This window comes from Alligator mississippiensis, chromosome 1 (assembly GCF_030867095.1).
Source record: "Alligator mississippiensis isolate rAllMis1 chromosome 1, rAllMis1, whole genome shotgun sequence".
Classification (NCBI taxonomy): Eukaryota; Metazoa; Chordata; order Crocodylia; family Alligatoridae; genus Alligator; species Alligator mississippiensis.
Window position 1 is genome coordinate 190,262,259 of NC_081824.1, and position 21,770 is coordinate 190,284,028.

A 21,770-nucleotide genomic window follows, 5' to 3' on the forward strand; every position below is an offset into this window, starting at 1 on the left:
TCAGTCAACAATAAAAGTTCGTCCTCAAGGGATCAAATCCAATAATAACCGGCACACACACATATACATAAAATCACATTCATAACAAAAAACTGGACGATCATGACTTCGGTGGGCGTCATGGTGGAATCACGCGTCAGGCCTTCGTTCCTTTCAGTGATGTTGTCCCTCTCGAGGCCTCTCTCCACCACGCACTCCGAATCCCAGATCTGTAAAAGAACTCTCTTAAAATGGTTATTCACTACTATTTACAAAATCACATGGGACCGCACGATAATGCAGTCGATTAAACTTATCATCCCTATTAAATACAAATATATAAACACGATTTTATACTGGACAGCTTTCTTTCTCTTTTCCGACTCAGCAACTCGACGAAATCGTCGATGAGTCATCATCGCCTTCTTCTAGATAGTGAAAACCTAACTCGTAGGCTAGCTGCCATTGTCCCGCGTCTCCTAAAATCCGAAGCTGTCTCTTATTAAGTCCAGAACGCTGCAGGAGGTATCCAAACATATATCTCTCCTCCTGTGTTCTCTGGCGTAATACTGGACGCTTGGATTCATGGTGTTTCGTGTTCTGAGCCTCAGTTGGGCGTTGACACTCCCGATCACTGGATAGTCTTGGCTCCATTAGGACGCGCAGTCTTGACAACTGATGAAGGAGACTACTCACAGGATGATCGACCAGTGGGTTCAGCACAATTCACAGAACCACGATGTTTCTTTGCCCATAAACTTTAAGACAACTATCTATGCTGTCAAGGGTCACTGGAACGGTTCCAGGGTCTCGCAGGTGACGATGAGGCCACGGTCGCATTCGTTGGAGCGGTGTTAGTCCCAACGTGCATTTTCTTGGGTTCCAGGTGCAGTACGAAACTCCGATAATAGCCAGTACAAGCTGTTCTGCACCGGTGTGCTCTGGTCGGCCATCATGCCATGCGTGGGCCTTCTGTTCAATCACTCCTGCCACAAGCGCTGGAATCGGAATAGGCCAGTGGACGCTAAACGCCACCATGTCGATGTCGGTGACATGTCCCCTACTCCATGAAGCTTGTCTCACCAAGAAGCTTGCTTCTTCCTGGTCCAGGAGGTCGGACCCAAGTTCCACGACTAGACGTCCCAACCACACAGCCAGAGTTTCGTCGGATCGTATCCTGGATTCTCTACACAAATTCTGCAGTTCGGCTCTGGAACAAGCGTGATAGGTGGTAGCTTGAACTGCATTCTGCGGACCGATGACTGGGCTGCTTGATACTGCAGGCTGATCAATCTCCTCATGATTTATCGTTGCTGTTGCTGTTTCTGCCGGAGCTATAGTCATTGTTACAGTGGGAGTCGTTGCTGTCTCAGGCGGGAGGGGCGGATGCACTCCTCCGCATGACTCCTCCTCCCTTCGGCAGAGGGGCGTGGTCGGCGGAACCGACACTGCGTCGCTGGGCGGAGTTACTGGCCGAACCCTCGCGGGCTCTCCCGAAGCTCCATCCCTCACTTCCGGCTCCTCCACGCGGTCTTCCCTCTGCTCGGCGCCATCTTGTTGGGGCTTTTCAAGATCCCTTTTCCCAGCCGCCTCTCCGACCGCTCGAACGGCCATATGCAGCTGGGTCTTTAAACTTAAAGTTTCACTCGTTAAATCAGCCATGGTTTGAAAGGTTGCATTTAGTTTTTCCCCCTTGTCGCACCGTAGGACCACTCTCTCATTTACAGCGCGGTCCTCCGTCTCCGGGTCTTCGCGGAGCTCAGACGGGCAATCTCGACCCCTCAGTCTAGGCACCACCATGCAAGGGGAAAACCAGCCGATTGGCATCGTCTCTCCCATCTCTCGGGCACACCGTGAGCAACGGATACACTCCTGGGTGGGGGTTGGGCCCACTGCACTTGCCGGGTCGACTTCGGCAAGGGTCACAGCTTCGAGGGGCCTATATAGGACCCGCTCATCGCCCATGATACACCCGAACGCTGCGGGGTGAAGATATATCTCTTTCCCTTCCAGGGCTCCGACTTCTGGAGTTCCCTCTTCTCCCCTTAACGAAAGGTGTCCACGGACACATCTCCAACCCGTTCCGCCCGCCTGGTGGTACGCGAGGTGCGCCTCCAGTTCTCCGACGCTTGCTACGCTGTGTCTCCCACTTCTCCAAGGGCAGTTCTCAACTAATTCTAACTCTAGCGAGCCCTCTCCTGAGCTCATCCTCGTCTCCATGTGCGCGGTGAGGATTTCGCCGGATCCCATCATGGGTCGCAGTGATCCCGATCCCATCCTCGTCGCCATGTGCGCGCCGGGTCAGACCCCAGGTCGCTTTCGTCGCTCTGCACGCGGGCTGTGGCCAGCAGCCGGGGCAGGCCGGGTCGGAGAGGGAGGTCGCCAAGCTAGAATTAGGCACAGACGCGTAACGGTTGATTTTAAGATTGTTTACTTACACCAAGATGGTCGCGGTGCAGGCTGAGAACTTGCTTGAGTTACAGTTGCGGATACAACAAAAAACACGAACACACGTGGAGGTTGCAAGGCTCCACGCAGACAGAACATGACAAAATCCGGATGTCCAGGACAAGCGCACATTAAACTCGTTGTTACGTCTTATAGTAGGCTCCGTTCGAAGACGGGAAGAGGTGGGCGGTGGATCAGGCCGCCAAACTCCTCTGAGCGACACACAGGGTTTCTATTACCCTGCCGCGCACACCCAGAGTCCCCACGAGATGGATGCAGAGTCCTCTTCGGCTTGGGCGGAAACTGCTCAAGCCTCTTATATGGCTAGCAGGCCAATCGCTAGCCGCCACGTGTGAATAATTTAGAACTAGCCAATTGCAGGGCACGAATTTGCATACGACGAGCGGGAAATCTTTGCACTGTGCATTTCTGTGCTGCAAAGGAAATGCACCCTGCAAAGATCGCTGCAAAGTGGCGGGAACACTCCTTTGCACGCGGGTTCTCTGCGCAGCAGAACTCCTCCGTGCAATGAAGTTGCAAACCCACGGGGATAATTCTTAGTGCCGAAGCACACACAAAAAAAATCAGACCTTTGGGTCATGACAGCTGGATCCTGGGAGGTGTCCTTATCCTCATTTTATGGATAACCAGGACAGAGGGGAAGTGACTTGTCCTTGTCTACCCATCCAGTGAATAGAAGAGCTAGGACGAGAACCCAGAACCTTGGACTCCTGTGCTCTTGCAGAGTGCAGGAAATCTATTTCTACACTTTGTACTTTGTGCTCCACAGCACCTTTTACCTGAGGATCACGTTAATGAATCACTCCCCCTTCTAAGTGGCTATTTTGTAATTTTTTCAATGTGAAAACTGAGACATAGAAAGGGAAGTAATTTGCCCAAAGTCACTCCATCAATGCTAAACTTGTACTTTTATTCCCCCTGCTTGTGATATGATGATATAACTGCAATATCATTCACTATAGCAGAAAGAATTAGGAAATCATTAGCTGCGATTTGTCAAGATTTTAGGTACATAATGCTCAAAACAATAGCTCTTTACTTCTTTTTCCTTTTGAAGTCCTACACCACATTTGAGCAGTTAGAAAAAACATTTCAGATTGCTATGAGGCACTACATATGTGCAAGGAGGTAAACAAATGCTGAACATGCTGAAGCACAAGTGAAATAAAATATGATCTGCAAATGGTCCGCCTGAATGAGAGTGAGGTAATTCCATCCATATACCTGTTGTATTATTTATTATCACTGGCTATTAAGAAATACTAATTTTCCAGGTCCAGAATTGAGTCTTTCAAGATAAACTGTAAGGCAGAAATGAAAACTGAACTAAACCCAGAAATCCCATTAATAAAACTTAGTCTGGTATTCAGTAACATTCCTGGGTGGTAACTGTCCCTCTGAGTGCACTGAAGACATCTCAGAATGCACTGTTTTATGTTGTTGGTGATATCAAAGTCCCCATTTAAATCCTAGAATAAGCAAATATACTCTGGGATGAATACATGATTCAGAATAATTGGTGTGGTTGGTTGAGACACTGGGTGCATCTACACATTCATTAATGTGCCACAGTTAATGTGTATTAAGTTTATTACTTGGTTAACCAAGTATTAATTCAATGTGCAGAAACTCACACTATTGCACAATAGTGCCAGTGCATGGTTTTTTAGTGGTGCTCACTGTGCAGTAGCCTAATACTACTGCACAGTAGCATATTAGCATGGTTTTTGCCCAGTGTGCTACTACACAGTGTTATTAGGCTACTGCACAGTAAGCGCCTACAGTGTAGACGTGCCCACTGATTCCATATCAGAGGAATGCTATCTACGGTTCTCCGCATTTTACTGATTGCATCCCACAATGACACATTCGGGGCATCACTAGCAAGTGCACAGGGCAGTGGAGACTTAACATTTAACTTGGCTTTATTTAGTTTGGATTAACAGTAAACAAAGTCTAGATTCTCCCCAGATATTTTTCTCCACAGAACCAACTTTTGTTCTCATCCTGATCCCCACATTCAGCCAACTCTGCCCCCACAGTCTTGATCGCCCCTCAGGACTGTTTTTCCTCCCACTTGTAAATCCTTGAACTTTCTACTGAGTAAGAAAGTCTACTCCTGCATCTGACAAGAATTATTCCTCTAGTTATTTAGTGTCTGAGGATCTTGTCTTTGGGTCTTGTTGGATGGGACATTTAGTATGTGTTTCATCTAGATTGTCGTAAGCAAGCATGACTTCGATGAGTTAGAACTTTTTCTGAGCAGTCTCTCTGTAATGTTTACTAAGATGTGGACAGGGCTGGGGTTGGATATGCAGTTGTCAAACAGCTGTTTGTCAATCCCTGCCCTCACACAGCACCAGAGCTCCAGAGCTAGTGAGGACTGCTCATATCTCTGTGGGGCAGTCCCAAGATAGCTGAATATGTTACTTTATACCATCTGGAGATATTCCTGAAAAAAGTACTAACTGCTGAAATTCAATGGCACTTGTTAGACTGCTTGAACATGTAGGCACTGGCGTTTTAAGTGCAGTTAACACATCCTAAGTACAACATGAACAAGTCCCTTCATCTACCCTTGAATTTACCTTTGAAAGAGCAAGGGCAAGTGAGGCCCCTGCTGGAAAGTGTGATGCACTACAGCATTGCTCTAAAAGCTAAGAGGAACCTAAAACTAAAGTTACAATTCAGAACTAGAGGCTGCTTGCAGACATTAACCCCCCAAACTCCCCAAAACCCTGAATTTTACCGGAAAAAGCAGCACAGTCCCTATATAGATCAGGTGTGTCCTGCTATAGATAGCAGGACACACTGCATATTAGTATATTTAATAATCATAAATGTTGCCTTTGTTGTTGTGTGTACCTTTTTTATTAAGCATGTTGCAGGGAGAGAGAGAGAGAGAGAGAGCGAGAAATAAGAGAAAGAGGAGAGAGACAGGGAGAGAAAGAGAAAGAGGTAAAGAGAAAGAAAAAAGAGGAGAGAGAGAAAGAAAAAGGAGAGCAAAGAGCCAGACGCATACACACACAGAACCAGACACACTCACACACACCCCACATGTGAACAAACACAGAGAACCAGAACACACCAAGAACAAACACACACATCCAGAACCAGACACGTGTGCACACAGACACACAGAACCAGATGAGCGGGCGCACAGAGCCAGGCTGCTAGGCCACTGGACAAAGTCCAACCCAACAATGCCCTGGGCCCACTGGAGCCCCTGTGCTTCCCTGGCTGCACAGGCTGCAGCGTGGCCAATGGAGGTGGAATCTGCCCATCGGCCCAACCACCCACCCCCTCCAAACAGCTAAGGCCCTAAGATGTCAGGACCATTCAGGACATCTAAACCGTTATCCCCAGAGAGGCTGGGAAACCACATGATGGCGCATCCCCACCACGTTCCCTCCACCCTGGTGCCAAGGCAGCAGGCGTAGCGGGGGCATCAAGGAGTGTTTTTTCCCCAGGAAAGGAAACCAGACTGGCTCTGGAATGACAGCGCTGGCTATGCGTAACACCCCACTGGGTCCAGGGCACTGCTCTGGGGTCAGGCCAGTGCAGCAGGGGAGGGGAGAGCTGGACTGGAGCCAGGGGATTCATAGATTCATAGATGTTAGGGTCGGAAGGCACCTCAATAGATCATTGAGTCCGACCCCCTGCATAAGCAGGAAAGAGTGCTGGGTCTAGATGACCCCAGCTAGATACTCATCTAACCTCCTCTTGAAGACCCCCAGGGTAGGGGAGAGCACCACCTCCCTTGGGAGCCCGTTCCAGACCTTGGCCACTCTGACTTTGAAGAAGTTCTTCCTAATGTCCAATCTAAATCTGCTCTCTGCTAGCTTGTGGCCATTGTTTCTTGTAACCCCCGGGGGCGCCTTGGTGAATAAATACTCACCAATTCCCTTCTGTGCCCCCGTGATGAACTTAAAGGCAGCCACAAGGTCGCCTCTCAACCTTCTCTTGCGGAGGCTGAAAAGGTCCAGTTTCTCTAGCCACTCCTCGTAGGGCTTGGTCTGCAGGCCCTTGACCATACGAGTTGCCCTTCTCTGGACCCTCTCCAGGTTATCCACATCCTTCTTGAAGTGTGGCGCCCAGAATTGCACGCAGTACTCCAACTGCGGTCTGACCAGCGCCCTATAGAGGGGAAGTATCACCTCCTTGGACCTATTCGTCATGCATCTGCTGATGCACGATAAAGTGCCATTGGCTTTTCTGATGGCTTCGTCACACTGCCGGCTCATGTTCATCTTGGAGTCCACTCCAAGGGGAGTCTGGCCTTGTATTCTGAAGGGACTGAGGCAGTAAGCCAGAGCCTCTGCAAGGGCTCCTGGGGCATGACTCTGGCCCCAGGGAACAAATCCCACCTCACTCTAAGCTGCAACGCACAGAGGCACAGGGGAGCAGGGGACTTGCCCATGGCCATGCAGGATGGCAGTGGCATAGCTGGGGCCACTGGTTTAGGGTCCCAGTAGGAGACTGGAACAGCCCCAAGCCGCATTGTCCCTGAGCAGCAGCCACGTGGCTCTGCCCAGCATCTCTGAGAGCTTAGGTCCAAGGAGGGAAGCTCGTTCCTTCCAAATATGATGCCCAGAGGCTAGATCACCTCAGATCCAGCTCCCAGCACTCCCTGGTTCTCTGGAGGGGCCAGATCTGGATCTCCAGAGTGACCAAGCTGCTCAAAACATGGAAGCAATGCCCCTGCCTCAGCCTCACAGCTGTGAGCCCAGAGTCTCTGGGACTGGAACCGACCAAATAATAAGGTCAGGAATAAGGTTTCTGGGCTCTAGGCAGCTGCAGCTGGGAGGCTGCAATCAGGTGCAGGGGGCTCTGGCATCAGCCCTGTACCGGCGCATGCGCGCATGCCTTGGAGTGGACGGCAGGGAGGCATAGCAGCATGGGCTGGTGGGGCGGGGGGCAGGCGAGGGGGAGTGTGAGGGCTGCACTGCCCCATTGTTTGCTTCGAGATGCATATCCAATCGCCACCAGCATGGAGCTGATGCCGGAGCTGTGGAGCCTGGCGCAGCTGTTTGCAGTCTGCCTGCTTGCTGCCTGCTGCAGCTGCCCAGAGCCCAGGCTGGCTACAAAAAGCTGAGCCAGGCTCTGGAGCCCAGTCATCAGCTCTGTGATGGGAGTAGGGGAGAGACCAGGGTTTCCCTGCCTCAAGACCCTCCCCCACCGTTTGCTCTGAGGCGCGCATGCATGTGCCGGTGCAGAGCTGGTGCCGGAGCCTGGCGCAGCTGTTTGCAGCCTCCTGGCTGCAGCCAGCCCCAGCTCTGGGGAGCTGCTGCCAGTCATGGAGCCCAGGGCTGCTTGCAGCAGGGCTTGCAGCCTCTCAGCTGCCTGCTGAGTGCAGCTCTGGCTGGCAGCAGCTACCCAGAGCTGGGGCTGGCCATGGTGTGCCAAGCAAAATGGCCTTGCGTGCCATGCTTGGCACACATGCCGGGGGTTGCTGACCCCTGCACTAGCACTACTGTGCAGTATTGTGAGTTACTGTACATTGAATCAGTACTTGGTTAACCAAGTAATAAACTTAACGTGCAGTAACTACAGTGCATTAATGAACATATAGACATGCCTAGTGTCTCAGCCAGTCATGCTAGTTATTCTGAACCATGTATTCATGCCAGAGTAGATATGCTTATTCTAGGATTTAAATGTAAATGGTTTACCAGGCTACTTTGCAGTGGGGATACTGTGCTTTCAGGTACAGAGTTGTAACTAGATCTTGAGATGAGGATTTTGAAGACTGGAGCCAAGAACCACAAAATTAGGTGCAAAAAAGGTTATGACACGTTTACAACAGAGGTGCCAGATCCGGCCCCTGGTGCAGTGTCATCCAGGCTGTGGGGCTCCGCATGGATCTGAGGAGACCCCTGGGCTGTGACCTTGCACTCTCGATTAGGACACAGGACTGCATGGAGTCCAATCCTGATGCATGGGACACAATCCAGGCCGCAGACTGGTCTTGTCCCATTCATATGACCTGTGGGGCCAAAACCATGAACACCATTGGTTTACAGTACTCATAGGGAAATGTGAGGTACTGTATACAAAAATGATACAGGGGAGGTAGGGAAAAAACTAGTGCCTATATACACCCAGCTTAGTGCAGGAACTTTTTTACCTGGTGAAATGGAAGTATAAAACAAACTGGCTGTGCCTTCATCAATCCTTCCCATGTAAAAAATATGACAGTCAAAAAGACATTAAAAATGTTCAAGTTTTGTTTTTACCTTTTGGACTCCAGGTTCTGCACCCTTCCTCTTCCTCCTTGCTGGGAAGCCTCTGGCAGACTTTGGAGGGTGACGAATGCTATGACATGTATCTGTAACATCTTTCTACAAAACAGAGGGGTTGGCTTTCTGCTACTGTTTACGCTGGATAAAAACATTTGTGCCTTCTTTATAAGCCTCTGTCCTCTTCCCTACCTTTACGTTCAGGGTCTGGGCTGGAGGGTCTGTTATATACTGCAGAGCAGGGCAGGAAAATGATGGGGTCGGGAATGTGAGAGAGGGAGAGAGAATAGATGAGGAAGGTGTGGGTGGGTGTGTGAGTGAGCTGTGCCTCTACACTTGCCTACCACCATGGCTCTCAGCATCTTTAGACTGGATGCCCCCCATATCAGGCTTAAGGCCCCACTGTAATTTTTGTGAATTGTATGTTGCCCTGATTTAAAACCAACTCATTTATGTCTGACAGGGCTCGTGGTTTTGCAGGGCTGAGCAGGGGCCTGAGCCTGCATCCATCTGCTGCTTTCCTCACACCCTGTGGCACCTTTTAGGGACCTGGATGCAGCCCGGTTGGGAGCCACTGGCCTAGCCAGAAGGCTGCTGTGTAGCATTAGTGAAAGGCCAGTGACCCTTATCCCTGGTTCCCAAGGGTCAGTGCGGCCTGTCAGGAGCACCTGCCCAGCCTCTGCGTGTGTGCGTGTATATGTGTGTGTGTGTATGCGCGTGCCTGTGCACGCGCACGAGGGGGCTGTGCATGTCAGGAGCACCTGCCAGCCCGTGGGGGGGCATACTTGGGGCTGCGTGTGCCTGTGGGGGAAGCGTGTTTGGTGCAGGGTGCGCATGCGCGGGACCAAGCGCGCGCGCTTGTGTGCGTGTGTTGTGGGGGTTTGAGACGGTTGGAGCGGCGCACAGACTGCCCCTCAGCCGTTGTGGGGGCGTGGCAGCGCGCTCCCTGTGGGGTGGGGACCTCCGCGGCTCCCGCCTCGCGACGCGGCGGTTGCCGGGCGCCAGCGACTGTAGTTCGCGTCCTTCGTTTGTTTCCGGTGGCTCAGCCAATGGCAAGGAGGGCCGGCCTGGGCGGGGCTTCGTCGCCGGCCAATGGGCACCGGGGGCGGCGCGTTTGAAAACGGCAGGCAGCGCGGCGAGCCCTGTGGCGGGTGCAGGTTAGGGGTGCTATGCCGAGCCGGCCCGAGGACTACGAGGTGCTGCTCACTATCGGCGCTGGCTCCTATGGCAAGTGCCAGAAGGTGCGGCGCCGCGCCGACGCCAAGGTACCGGCTTGGGGCCGTGACATCACGCGGGGTTTGCGCTGGCAAGCGCGTCTCGTGGGGCTGGGAAGGCGGGGCCAGCCCCGCGCCTGCGCAGAGAAGCCGCCCCCCCTTGAATGAACTAGCTGCGCCTAGAACCCACCCCGCCTTTGAAACGTCACGTGGTGGAATGACGCAGCTCAGCGGTGCTTTCCTCCATCTTCTGTGGCTTGGAACAGATGATGCGCTTCACTGGGGCGAGCGGGCACACGTGTGTGCATCCATATGTGTATGTACACACACGACACCTTGTCTTGCTCTTGCTAGGACGGAGTAAGGGGCTGTGAGGTCTCCCAGCTTTCCCTGTCCAGCCAGGCCTGCCCCCCACAATTGTAAGGGAGTGGGTTTGGGTGAGTGGGGAGCTTCCCTGCTTATGCCCCCCACCCCACCTGAGTGCTTGTCTGTAAGCTGGCAGGTGCTCCAGGGGCTTGAGGGCCCCCAGAGTACCTGCCTGGGGTGTCTGGAGAGTAGGTATGCTGCCTGTACTCTCCCAGACCTAATAGATGCACCCTGTGATAAAGCAGCAGCATCTGTTGCCACCTGTTGTCTTGCCAGTGACTTACCCTTTGCAGCACAGCAAAAGGCAGCAGCATGTACTTTCTGTTTCTGCCACTGAAAATATTTATGATAGTACAAAAGAGCCGTCAGGCAACATCTGTTTCTGCGTTAGCAGTATTTGATATTAATCCCTGCTGCCAGGTGTGGGGGGTCTTTCTTTCAGCCAGTGGCATTTGGCTCTTGGAGCTCAGCCAGCTGTTTGTGTGGGTTTGCCTAGTGACTTTATGGCTATCCCCAATCAGGGCATTAGGGACTTGTCAGCCAGGCCTTGGTGACTTCTCTTTCAGGTTTTGGTTTGGAAGGAGCTTGACTATGGGTCCATGACAGAAACGGAGAAGCAGATGCTGGTCTCGGAAGTGAATCTGCTCCGTGAGCTGAAACACCCCAACATTGTCCGGTATTATGATCGCATTGTTGACAGGACCAACACAACACTGTACATAGTGATGGAATACTGTGAAGGTGGTGACCTTGCCAGCCTGATTGCAAGATGTACCAAGGAAAGGCATGTGATATCTGTGAGACTTTAACTTACTTACCTGGATGTGATCATGAGCATTTAACAGGCAAAACAAAATGTATCTCTTGTTAAACTGCTAGAAGCTTCAAGCATGTAATCTGGGTCTGGCCAATCTTTCCTTATAGAATAAACTTGTTAGGGGGAGGAATTCAGGAGCTACCTCTTGTTGGAAGGTCACAAATTGAATTACGCGAAAAATTAAATAAAGGCACAAGACAATGTGGCAGTACAGAGCTGGGAGGCTGCTGACAGTGGCCATGTCCATTGGGGTCCAAGGGCCCTGAACTCTGCCACAGGCCCTGCCCCTCAACTTCCAGTAGCCTGCCAGACTAACCTGGCATCCTATTATTTCTCATCTGTTGGTATTTAGTAGGCCTGTATAACGGATAACTATATAATTGATAAATGACTTGCTCACCTTTCAGATACTATTTGGAAGAAAAATTTATTCTCCGTGTGTTGACTCAGTTGACTCTGGCCTTGAAGGAATGTCACAGACGAAGTGATGGTGGGGTCACTGTATTGCACCGGGACCTCAAGCCAGCAAATGTCTTTCTCGATGGCATGCAGAATGTTAAACTTGGAGACTTTGGACTAGCTAGAATATTACACCATGATACAAGTTTTGCAAAAACATTTGTTGGGACTCCATATTATATGTCTCCAGTAAGTGCTCCTGGTTTCTACATCTTGTTCTTTTTTGATAAGGTCTCCTGAATGTTCTGGTTGTCTTAAAGGAAATCCTAGATAAATCTTAACCTATTGGAGGCAGCTTGCTTTATTTTTTTTCCTCCTTTCTTTTCTTTTTAAGAAAAGTGAAAACACTTTTTAAAAACTTTACAGTAGTTTAGTTTTTGTAACAATTCTATATTGTGTCAGAGTAGAAATGGAAGCTTCAATTATACTGTGCCTGATGGTACGAATCCATATACTTTGAGAACTAAGATGCCAGTAGTCATGGGCATAGCAGTACAGTTCCTGGTGTTGGATTTCTATACCATGCATCCTCGGTCTAGAGCAGTTGTCAAACATAGCTCATAGAGTGCTAAACTTTAGCCCACAAAACCATTTTCCCTGGCTTCTACCACCACCCCTCTGGGGGGCCCTAGAGCCTACAGCAGAACTCAGACCCTGCTGCTGAAGGCTGTCTCCAGTGGTGCCCCATAGCCCTGAAGATGGCTGTGCTGACCCAGTACTGCTTGCCCCACTGCCACTTGCCCTGGCACTTCTGGGTCTGACCTGCAAGGAGTCCCATGAGCCAAATCAGTGCAAGGTTAGCTTGATGTCATTGGCCTGCAGGTTGGGGCTGCAGTACAAGTGGATGAAGGTGCTAGTGCTTGTCCTTGTTAGATGGCAGGGGGTTGTTCAAAACTGCTATCCTGGTAGAAAAGGCTGTCAAACCATGGTAGTCGCATGAACAAATCTAACTTCTTAGGAGAAGAATCCTAATATTTAAGTTACAATTCTTTCCTTGAGTGGCAAGCCATGCTCTTTCAGCAATTTAATAGCTCCCTTGCATTGTGATATTTGTACCCTTGTGAGCTATTTCTTCCTGGAAGAGCCATTTCTTATTTGGAATCCTTGGTTGCCATGTTCCTTACCTTCTAATTAATTCTGGCCCACTTTTAAATTTGGATTTTAGGCATTTGTAAATCGGTACTGAGGCTAGTTTTGTCACATTGGTATGTTGAGTCCCAGTGTTAGTGCAGTGATGTTATGAGGCATCTAGCCTCTTCTCAGAGTCCTTTATTTTTTGAAGGTGATTCAAACACATTTAGGATCACTCATCCTGAAGCAGGGCAAACATAACTCAATTTTTGCAAGAAAATATTCTACCTTGTTTCTGCATGCTTCATGCTCATTTTAGATGAGGTGGTTTCCATTGCTGCCTGTCTTGCCTCATAATTTTTTTTTTTTTTATAAAGACTGATGCAATTTTGCATAGCTTTTCTAACTATTGCCATATCTTCTGTGCTTTACTATTGACTAATTGAAGTAACCTTGGAGTTGAATGCAAATAATATTTAACACTCTAGGCCAGAGGTTGACAACTTGTGGGCTGGATCTGGCCTGTGAGGAGACTTTGTATCTGGCCTGCCAAGTCAAGATGAGGATGATGGGCAGAGTGGGTAAGAAGCAACAGTTCACCTCTGGATCGAGCTGCATTCCTATGGCCTGCCATGGCTTAAACATTGCTAACCCCTGTTCTAGACAAATATTTACTAATCCTCTGCTGTATTCCTATACCTGAATTATTATGCACATCTTTGATATTGAACAAACTACATTTCATGTGTTCCTTTTTTTAGGAACAAATTAACCGCATGTCATACAATGAAAAATCTGACATCTGGTCTCTAGGATGCTTGCTGTATGAATTGTGTGCACTCTCGTAAGTATAACAAACTGATGTAAGAGGACTGGGCTCCTCACAGGCATCTTGGCATGATGTGAGCTTAATGATAAATGAGAGAAACTTAAGGTTTGGGTCAAAGCTGAATCTGACACTGCCAAGCTTTGTTTGATCTTGAAACTAAGCAAGTTGTTTTCTAGAAACTTAAACCTCCACTTCTTTACATTGATATAAACTTTTTCTTAAGCAAAACAAAACTGTTACACTGTTTGAAATTCTGGTACTGCAGTAAATCTCCTGCTTAGGAGCCTTAAAAAATATATATTTTTTTTTTTCTTTTCTTTTCTCCCCCAGGCCTCCATTTATAGCTTACAACCAAAAGGAGTTGGCAGAGAGGATCAGAGAAGGAAAGTTCAGGCGAATACCATATCGTTATTCGGATCAATTGAATGAACTTCTTACAAAGATGTTGAATTTAAAGGTAGTACTTAACTGCTGATTTCACTGGTAACTTGATCAGCTAATTGGCTCCTGAAATGCTTTAATTTTCCTTGCTTAGATTCTTCTTCAAGAAACGCAGTATTTTATGAAGATGTTTTTCGTTTAAAAAAAACCAAAAACCCCACAAATAAAATACTGTGCATCAGTATTAAATCTTGCAAATTACCTTTGCTACCTTTTAGGATTATTGTCGACCCTCTGTTGAAGAAATTCTACAGCACCCCTTGATATCAGACTTTGTAGTAGAGGAGCAAAGAAAAAATTCTGAGAAGAGAGGACGAAGGTCAGGAGAGCCAGAAAGGCTGCAGTATTCTGGTGCTGCAGTGAATGAGCTGAAACTGAAGGAACAACAGCTGCAGGAAAGGGAACGGGCCATAAAAGAGAGAGAGCAACGACTGGAACGTATGACATTCTCTAGGGTTGGGGAGAAAACTGGAATCCTGGTTCAAAAGATTATGGGACAGGGTATAGTAGAGAGCAAACTTGACAGGCTCCAGAGTCTGATACCACTGAATCTGTGGACCTGTTGCACCAGTGCAAAGGGGGAGTTTATTCTTTTTGACTAGGGAATGGCTGCATTTTAATCGCTCTACTTGCAGTATCATTTAATTGCAATGCAGAGCACAGACTTGGCCCCACAGGTTTACCTACATAAAATATATTTTTCAGTTTTGGCTTGACTTAACACACCAGGCAGCAATTTCTTCAATACAGATTATTAGAGTTAAACATAAGGTGTGTTGTTTTCTCTGTGAACCTAAACTTTTATGCATACATACAATGACACAGCCATTCTAGTTTCATTCTGATGCTAGAATGAGAAGTTCTTGTATCAGTCCGTTACAAAATGGATTCAGGAAAGTGTGTGGCCCAGATGATGGGACTACAAGCTATTATAGTTATCAGACATGGTCAACTAAAGACTTTTTTTCAGAGCATAATTTACGTGGCAGAGAAATGTAATCCAAATGATGATGGAAATGTCTCATGTACAGGTTAAGCTTCAGAGGCTATAGGCAAAGATATCTTTTTAACTGCTTGAAAAGAGGAGGCGGAACTACAGCTTGGAAGCATACAGTACCTAACTTTTTATACTTGCATGATTCTGTAATGATACAAGTTAACTAAGTAACCTGAACTTTGACCCTGATTGAAACCACGTTGAAGTCTTAAAGGGGATTTGGTACACTCTCTATATTACTGATTGGTGTGGACTACACAAGAATATTGCTACCAGAGGGCTGTAAAGTCTGTTATGTGAGCAGTTATTGGAGTATCCTGTAAAACGCATGCGTTTGAAAAAATTGCTGTAATGTAAAGCAACAAATTGATACATCAGTAGCAAAACTCTAGGCAGTCTACAGAAAGATGCTATTGTGGGACCATGCCTTTTTAATGTAGTATTCAGATGTCAGTACTTCTCATAACGTTTTTGTATGCCCACTTCCAGAGAGGGAACGGGAGCTCTGTGTTCGTGAAAGACTGACAGAAGACAAGCTTGCTAGGTACAGTCCTGTAATATAGATTATACTCGGATTTTTAATGAATGAGAGAGCTTTTCAAACAATCTTACTAATCTTTTTATCTCTTCAAAACAGGGCTGAAAACTTGTTGAAGAATTATAATTTCTTTAAAGAACAAAGGATACTGGCAGGTGCAATCAGTCCAGGTATGGAAAAAACAGCAAGTTACTTGAACTGGTAAACGTGGATTGACAAAACCAGGCCTCTGTTACACAATCCTGTTTTACGAAACATCACACTTCTGTAATGGTTTCCATTACAAGCTCATGGCTTTATTCATCCTTGTGAAGAGTGTATGGAATGGGGGCTTTTGCTATGAACTTTGACATGATCTGTTTTGTTAATACAGCCTGACACACCAATTTATAGTGACAAGGAGGTACTAGAATGTAAATTCATGACTTCACTAAATAGCTGCAGGATTTTAAAGTGTTTTAAAACTTAATTTTTTTGGAACAGATTATGAAAATTAGATCTGTACCTTTTTTTTGATCAAGTTACTTAAATAAATGTTACATAGTACATCTTTGGATTTTTTAATTTTTTTTTTTTTTTTATGGTTTGAGGGGAGAGCCTTGATGGTGTCTGTCACGATCCTTTTTTCTGGTATGTTTGTTTTTGGTTTTTTACATGGCATTGAAGCTATAAACAATGCAGAATGAACTTGCTACTGAATGCATACTTGTTAGAAACCTCAAGCTATCATTTGGAATAAGGAACAGCAGTCTTCAAATCAGTCTAAAAATACTTGCAGATGTTTAGAGTCTGTTACTATCATATTCTATTTAGGATTACAACAAGCATGTTTAACTCCTTTTTTTTCCATAATGCAGTTTATAATCTGTTTGATGGTACTATTGTTTAATGTCGCTACTTTTGTCCCAACCTATCAGGTTGCAGCAAGTGAAGTGTTTTAAGAAACTGACTTAATCTTACTCTGCAGTTAAATGCTGCTCTTGTCATGCTTGCTAGGAAGATATACAAACCACCACAGAAACATGTTTGTTGGAATACATAGTTGGCAGACCATATACTACTAACATAGCATAAATCTTGATCATATAAGCAAGTGTGGATAACCTCACTCAATCTGAAAGTATGTCCTTTGCCCTCATTTCAAAAAGGGATGATGGGAGGAATGAATTTTCCTCAAAAGAGAAGATGATATAATTCCCCTGTACTGTAAATTTCCCTGCTTGTCAGGGTTAAATGTGAGAGAATGTCAATTATGCCCACTGAAGGCATGCTCTTGAAAAAAGGCTTAACTGATTGAAAACCCAATGTACTGCTCACTGTGGTAGAACAATGGGCTCTTATACATGCAGGGAGGCTGCTCTGACATGCTGTAACTGCAGCACCTCGGAGCAGACGCCATTTAATCAAGTGGCAATTACCTCACTCCACCAGACTCCTGCATTGCATGCATCGGCATCCCCATGCTGAAAAATGTCAGCAGGGCACTTTAAAGCTCATTTGAGCTTTCGTTAAAAGTGCCCTGCCACCATTTTCCAGCATGGGGATGCTGATACATGTGACACGCTCCAGGCTCTGTTGGCATTTATAGATGTGCTCTGGGTGGTGGGGTGGGAACAAGAATTCTTCCCCTGGGATGTTACACTTGGAGGACATTCCATATTTCCAGGAGGACTTACTGTCACAGTCAGCCATGACTCTGAGGGAAAATCCCCCTGCTCCCCAGCCCCACTATTCTGCCTTCCAAAAACTTGTATTAGACTTCTGTCAGGATGCTAACAGTGAAGGGAGCCATTTAATTTTACAATTAATATACTGCTGTATTGAAACTTTTATTCTCCTTGGATCAATTTACTGTGGCTTTTGAGAACATTTTTCTAATCTTCATTCTTTTAATATCGCTTTAGAATAATCCACACAATCTTTGCAACCTTCAATTCAAGATAATCATAAATAAAGGAATAGCTAATCCTTCTTCTCTCTCTCTTTCCTGTCTCTGGCTTCTGCATTCTAGTTTACTCCAAATGTCTACACTAATGTTCTAAGTACAAGATGGCAGGAGCTCCATTCAAGACTACTGCCTCCATCTGTCCTGTGAGATTTCTGCTGAACTACCCACAATGGCACTGTTCCATTATGGATATGGACACCATACATTTCAAAGTAGTTTCAAAAGCTATTCGGAACCCTATGGCACAGCTGTAACATTCTTAGAACTGTCTGTAGATAAGCCCATAGAGATGCAAATGTAGCAAGAACAGCTCTTTCATCAGAGGAGAAAGTGTTGAATTGAAGCTGTTTTAGCTAACCTTATTTCTTAGGGCTTGTCCACAGGTACCTGTTACAATGTAACAGCTGCTGCCTGCTCCTGACCAGCAACTCTCTTTTTGACATGAGTGTGTGTGTCCATACCCTAACATACAACTTCCTGACTTGACTTTAAAGTTTCTTACAGTATTATTGCTGTTAGCCATTCTGGAAAAGTGAAAAACCTGGACATGTGGAGTTTGTTGCATACATCTTGTAATTTTTTTCCCCAGCTCTTGCCTCCTGAATATCTTGTTTACAAGCTGGAATCATTTATTTATTCTATGACCAGCATTTTATTCCAATATCTTCTGTATCTTTTTACTGTAACCTATTTTTAATACATGTAGTACCCTTCTATCTACCTTCATCTTTCCCTAAACTTACCTTTTATCTGTTTATTACAAACTTATTCAGGCAAACCTAGCATAGCTGGTCTGTGTGCAGACTTATACCACCCCCTACCTTCAAGGAGCTTTCAGTCCACCATAAACTTGGAATCTTATTATGGGTGTACAGTTTAACTGGGGGATGAGTATGAACTCAACCCGGTGGTAGGTGATAGTATTGCCTCTTACCAACGGCCTGTCCTAGGGAAGAAGAAATGCCTACTGCTCACAAGCCATGCATAGCTGTACCTGTTGACAGCAATTTGATCAGGATTTTTTTCCTCCCTAGAACTAGTTATTTAAAGTCTACTCTGAACCTTCCTGCAATAATACTGACTGCAGTTTTTCATGGTTTATAGGTAAAGCTAAACTTTTGTCTCTAAATTCAAACTCTGTGGCCTGGCTTCAGTTGTACCTGTTCACATCTTGGCATACATAATTAGTAAGTGTCAGGGCTGTGGCTCATATAGCTGCCTTCTAGCACTGATTACAAAGCTTAAGAAGTAGGGAAGTGAGGGATGTACTTGGATTTGGCTCATAGCAGATAATGATATCTCAATCTTTTTATTTTCTTTTTCTGCTCTATCATGCACCTGGACTCCCTGGAGAATAATAAACAAATAAATACACGATTTCTCTTACTGTCTCCTCTTCTTGTGTACTGTTTTGCAGCTGAAGATGATGTGCACAGTTCTTTTCTTACGCTCAAGTCCCCTGAAAATAAAACTAGAAGCTATGACTGTAGTATCTTAAACAGGATATTTAGTATTTCTTATCCCTGTCCCTTGAAGGAAAGGTGGGGGTGGGGTGGGGTACTAAGCATAAAGGGAGCTATCTAAAAAAATTAATTAAAAAGATCATGCAGCTGGAAGCTATTTGCATTGACACTAATTAATAAACTAATGTTGAGTAATACTTTCAACAATACCCAAAAGCTCTTTTCTTTGTTTCTGTCTTCAAGATGATGAAGTAATGCTCCCACTTCCTGTAAGAAAGAAGAAAGTTCATTTTGGTGTGGAAACAAAAGAGAATGTTGTAGCAGATGGTAATTTGGAGAACTATCCTCTCGCAAAAGGAAAATGTGCTGAGCTGAAAAAACGACTTTATGCTGCCAATCTGCGGGCTCAAGCTCTGTGTGAATTGGAAAAAAATTATCAATTAAAAAGCAGGCAGATTCTGGGCATGCGCTGAAATATGCAATACTATGTATAATATTTGACATTTGGGAGTTGCTCACATGTCTAACTATGCTTAGTATGTTCTTTTTTTAATTTTTTTATTTTTTTTGTGAACCTAAGGCCAAAGCCTATTTTGTTCTAGTAGACAATCTTAATTTAAATATCATTTTTATTTTTTTTTCTACATTCAGTAGTGTTGACATTGTTTCCTGTATTTTTAATCGCCTATGATACTGTTCATAATATGCAAGTAATTGAAAGTACAGGTGCATTAGTCTTGAAGTCATCATCAGCTATGAAAAGACTTGTGTGATTTTTAAATAAATTAACTTCCAGTCTTTAAAAAAACAACACGTGATAGGTTAAGAGAATGAAGGCTAGCTCTAAAAATAGAAATTAGTTTATCTATTGTGTTGGAAAACTAAGTGATAATGTATGTAATTAAAAAAAAAAAAAAGTTTTTTATATCTGTGAGAGAGAGATGTATTTTTCTTTGAAAGTTTTAAAAACTGCTGTGTAATTTTACCTTTTAGTTATTTTAAGTTATTGTTTTTGATTAAATATCTTTGTATGTTTGTTTCTTTATTACAAAAATCATATTTTCAGTCATTGTAACTATTTGTAATTGGTCTTCTTTTATATAATAAGCCTGAGCAAAAAAGTTGTTCTGCTATGCCTTACTACCATAATAGTTTGTTCACTAGCACCTGACTACTTTTTGGATGCCTAGACATAAAGCTTGATGTATTTGAATTGCCCTGAACAACAACTGCTGTCAAGAAAGGATGCTGTATGCTTACCCTGATTCCAGAAGTCCAAGCTGTGGCTTTAAAAATGTGTGGGTGTTTGAAGAAGGCACTTTCAGTGTTAGAAGGCCAAAGTAAAATGTAAAGAAGAGTCCATTATTTTCTCATATATAAATATTAGAAAATCTAATATAATGCTCCTTTAATTCCACAAGTTTTTAACATTCTCATTGGGCATGCCTACACATGTAATTTTGTCACATGAATAAAGGGTGGAGCTTATTGCTCCCACATGTGCCATTTAAAGATGTGCCTGGGAGCAATAAACTCCAGAGCAATAAGTTCTGCAGTTTATTCATACACGGCATGTTGAGCTGGGACGGAGCAGCCCTAGCTGGCAGCAGATCTGGGGGGTCAGTTTGCCAGCCCAGGGCTGTTTCACTCCACAGCTCAGCATACTGTAGAGGGGCTGGCTGGGGCATGAGGGTGGCTCAGCTCGGGGCTAGCTGGCTGGCTGGCAGCCTCTGCACTGAAGCACCCTCGTGCCCCAGCCAGCCCCTCCAGCATCTACATATGCACTGCTGCAGAGTTTTTTACTTTGCAGCAGGAAAGCACTTGTATTTACAAGCACTTTAATTTACAAGTGCTTTCCTGCTGTGAAATAAATTAGTTTACTTCAGTCTAATAGGGTCATGTGTAGACACCAAAATGTTTACTGTGCAGCTAATTAGTCAACTGTGCAGTTAGTATCTCCTGTAGACATTCACATTCTGTACAAGGTTAGGACTGAAATATGCCTATCTTAAAACTTCTGTAACTAATGGAAAGTCTTCTATGTATTTCAAGTATCTATTTTTAATGACAATCTATTTCTTCACAGGCATCTAGGGCTTTTGTGGTCTTGATTTTTGGGTTCTGCTATACTGCCCTGTAAGAATAAGACAATAGTTCAAAAACCTTTTGGGTGGGGACAAAAGAAATGCTTCCCTCTACTTTCTAATTTTTGGGGTTATATTCCTAGTATAGGCAATATCAGTTAGCCCTATTTCATAGCAAGCATGTGAGACAGAGGCTTGTGTCCTCTTTCTCATGCATTTTCCAAAAGATTCTGTCACTTACATAGTTGTAACATCATTAATCTGAATGGTGCTGTTGCTGGGTTAAACTGGTGTATGTGGAATTGGATCTTTTTTCTAGGCTTGCGCATCCATTTTATATTAAATTAATTAAGTTGTAGTTAATGAAGCAGTACATGTCAAGACTAAGTCCTGGGCCATGTTTTTCAAACTTTCCTCTCTTAATTAAGATAGTGTGAGCAGTCTGTGTTTGAGGTATTAGTGCTGGAAACTTGGGCTTGGATAAGCAGAAATTAGTTTTCCAGACTAATAGTACATACATTTCTCTACTACAGGAGATTCCAAATATAAAAATATCCTGAGATTAGATGGGAAACAAGGTAAGGATAAAAATAAGTCACCTTAAACTGATTCTTCCGATTGTTTCACGGTAAAGTTGGTCGTCTGCTATGTTTTTCAAGATTTGTTAAGTCTTAGAATCACTGGTTCTTGATTAAGTTTAATTAAACATCTGAATCACTACAGATGTGTTGGATGGAAAAGTTAATAATATGTCATGTTTGCAGAGGATAAAATGGCAAACTAGGTTCGTTTGACCATGAGCTCCTTACAGCTCATGAAAAATGTCATAAGCTGCTGATGGTAGACAGTGGTTAAA

General features: G+C 45.2%; 1 protein-coding gene across 2 annotated transcripts; it reads left to right on the forward strand.

The window, feature by feature from the left end:
• The first annotated feature begins 9,783 nt into the window (after positions 1 to 9,783).
• On the forward strand, positions 9,784 to 19,905 carry NEK2 (NIMA related kinase 2). 2 transcript variants are annotated; one of them, XM_006260391.4, is made up of 9 exons: positions 9,784 to 9,952; positions 10,834 to 11,051; positions 11,492 to 11,732; positions 13,376 to 13,458; positions 13,774 to 13,900; positions 14,103 to 14,322; positions 15,371 to 15,425; positions 15,519 to 15,589; positions 19,074 to 19,905. In XM_006260391.4, the coding sequence occupies exons 1-9, from the start codon at positions 9,857 to 9,859 to the stop codon at positions 19,301 to 19,303; spliced, it is 1,341 nt and encodes a 446-aa protein (XP_006260453.1). In that variant the 5' UTR covers positions 9,784 to 9,856; the 3' UTR covers positions 19,304 to 19,905. The 2 variants fall into 2 exon arrangements, with proteins under 2 accessions (XP_006260453.1, XP_019338752.1); XM_019483207.2 differs by lacking the exon at positions 9,784 to 9,952 and adding an exon at positions 9,992 to 10,217.
• Positions 19,906 to 21,770: the final 1,865 nt, after the last annotated feature.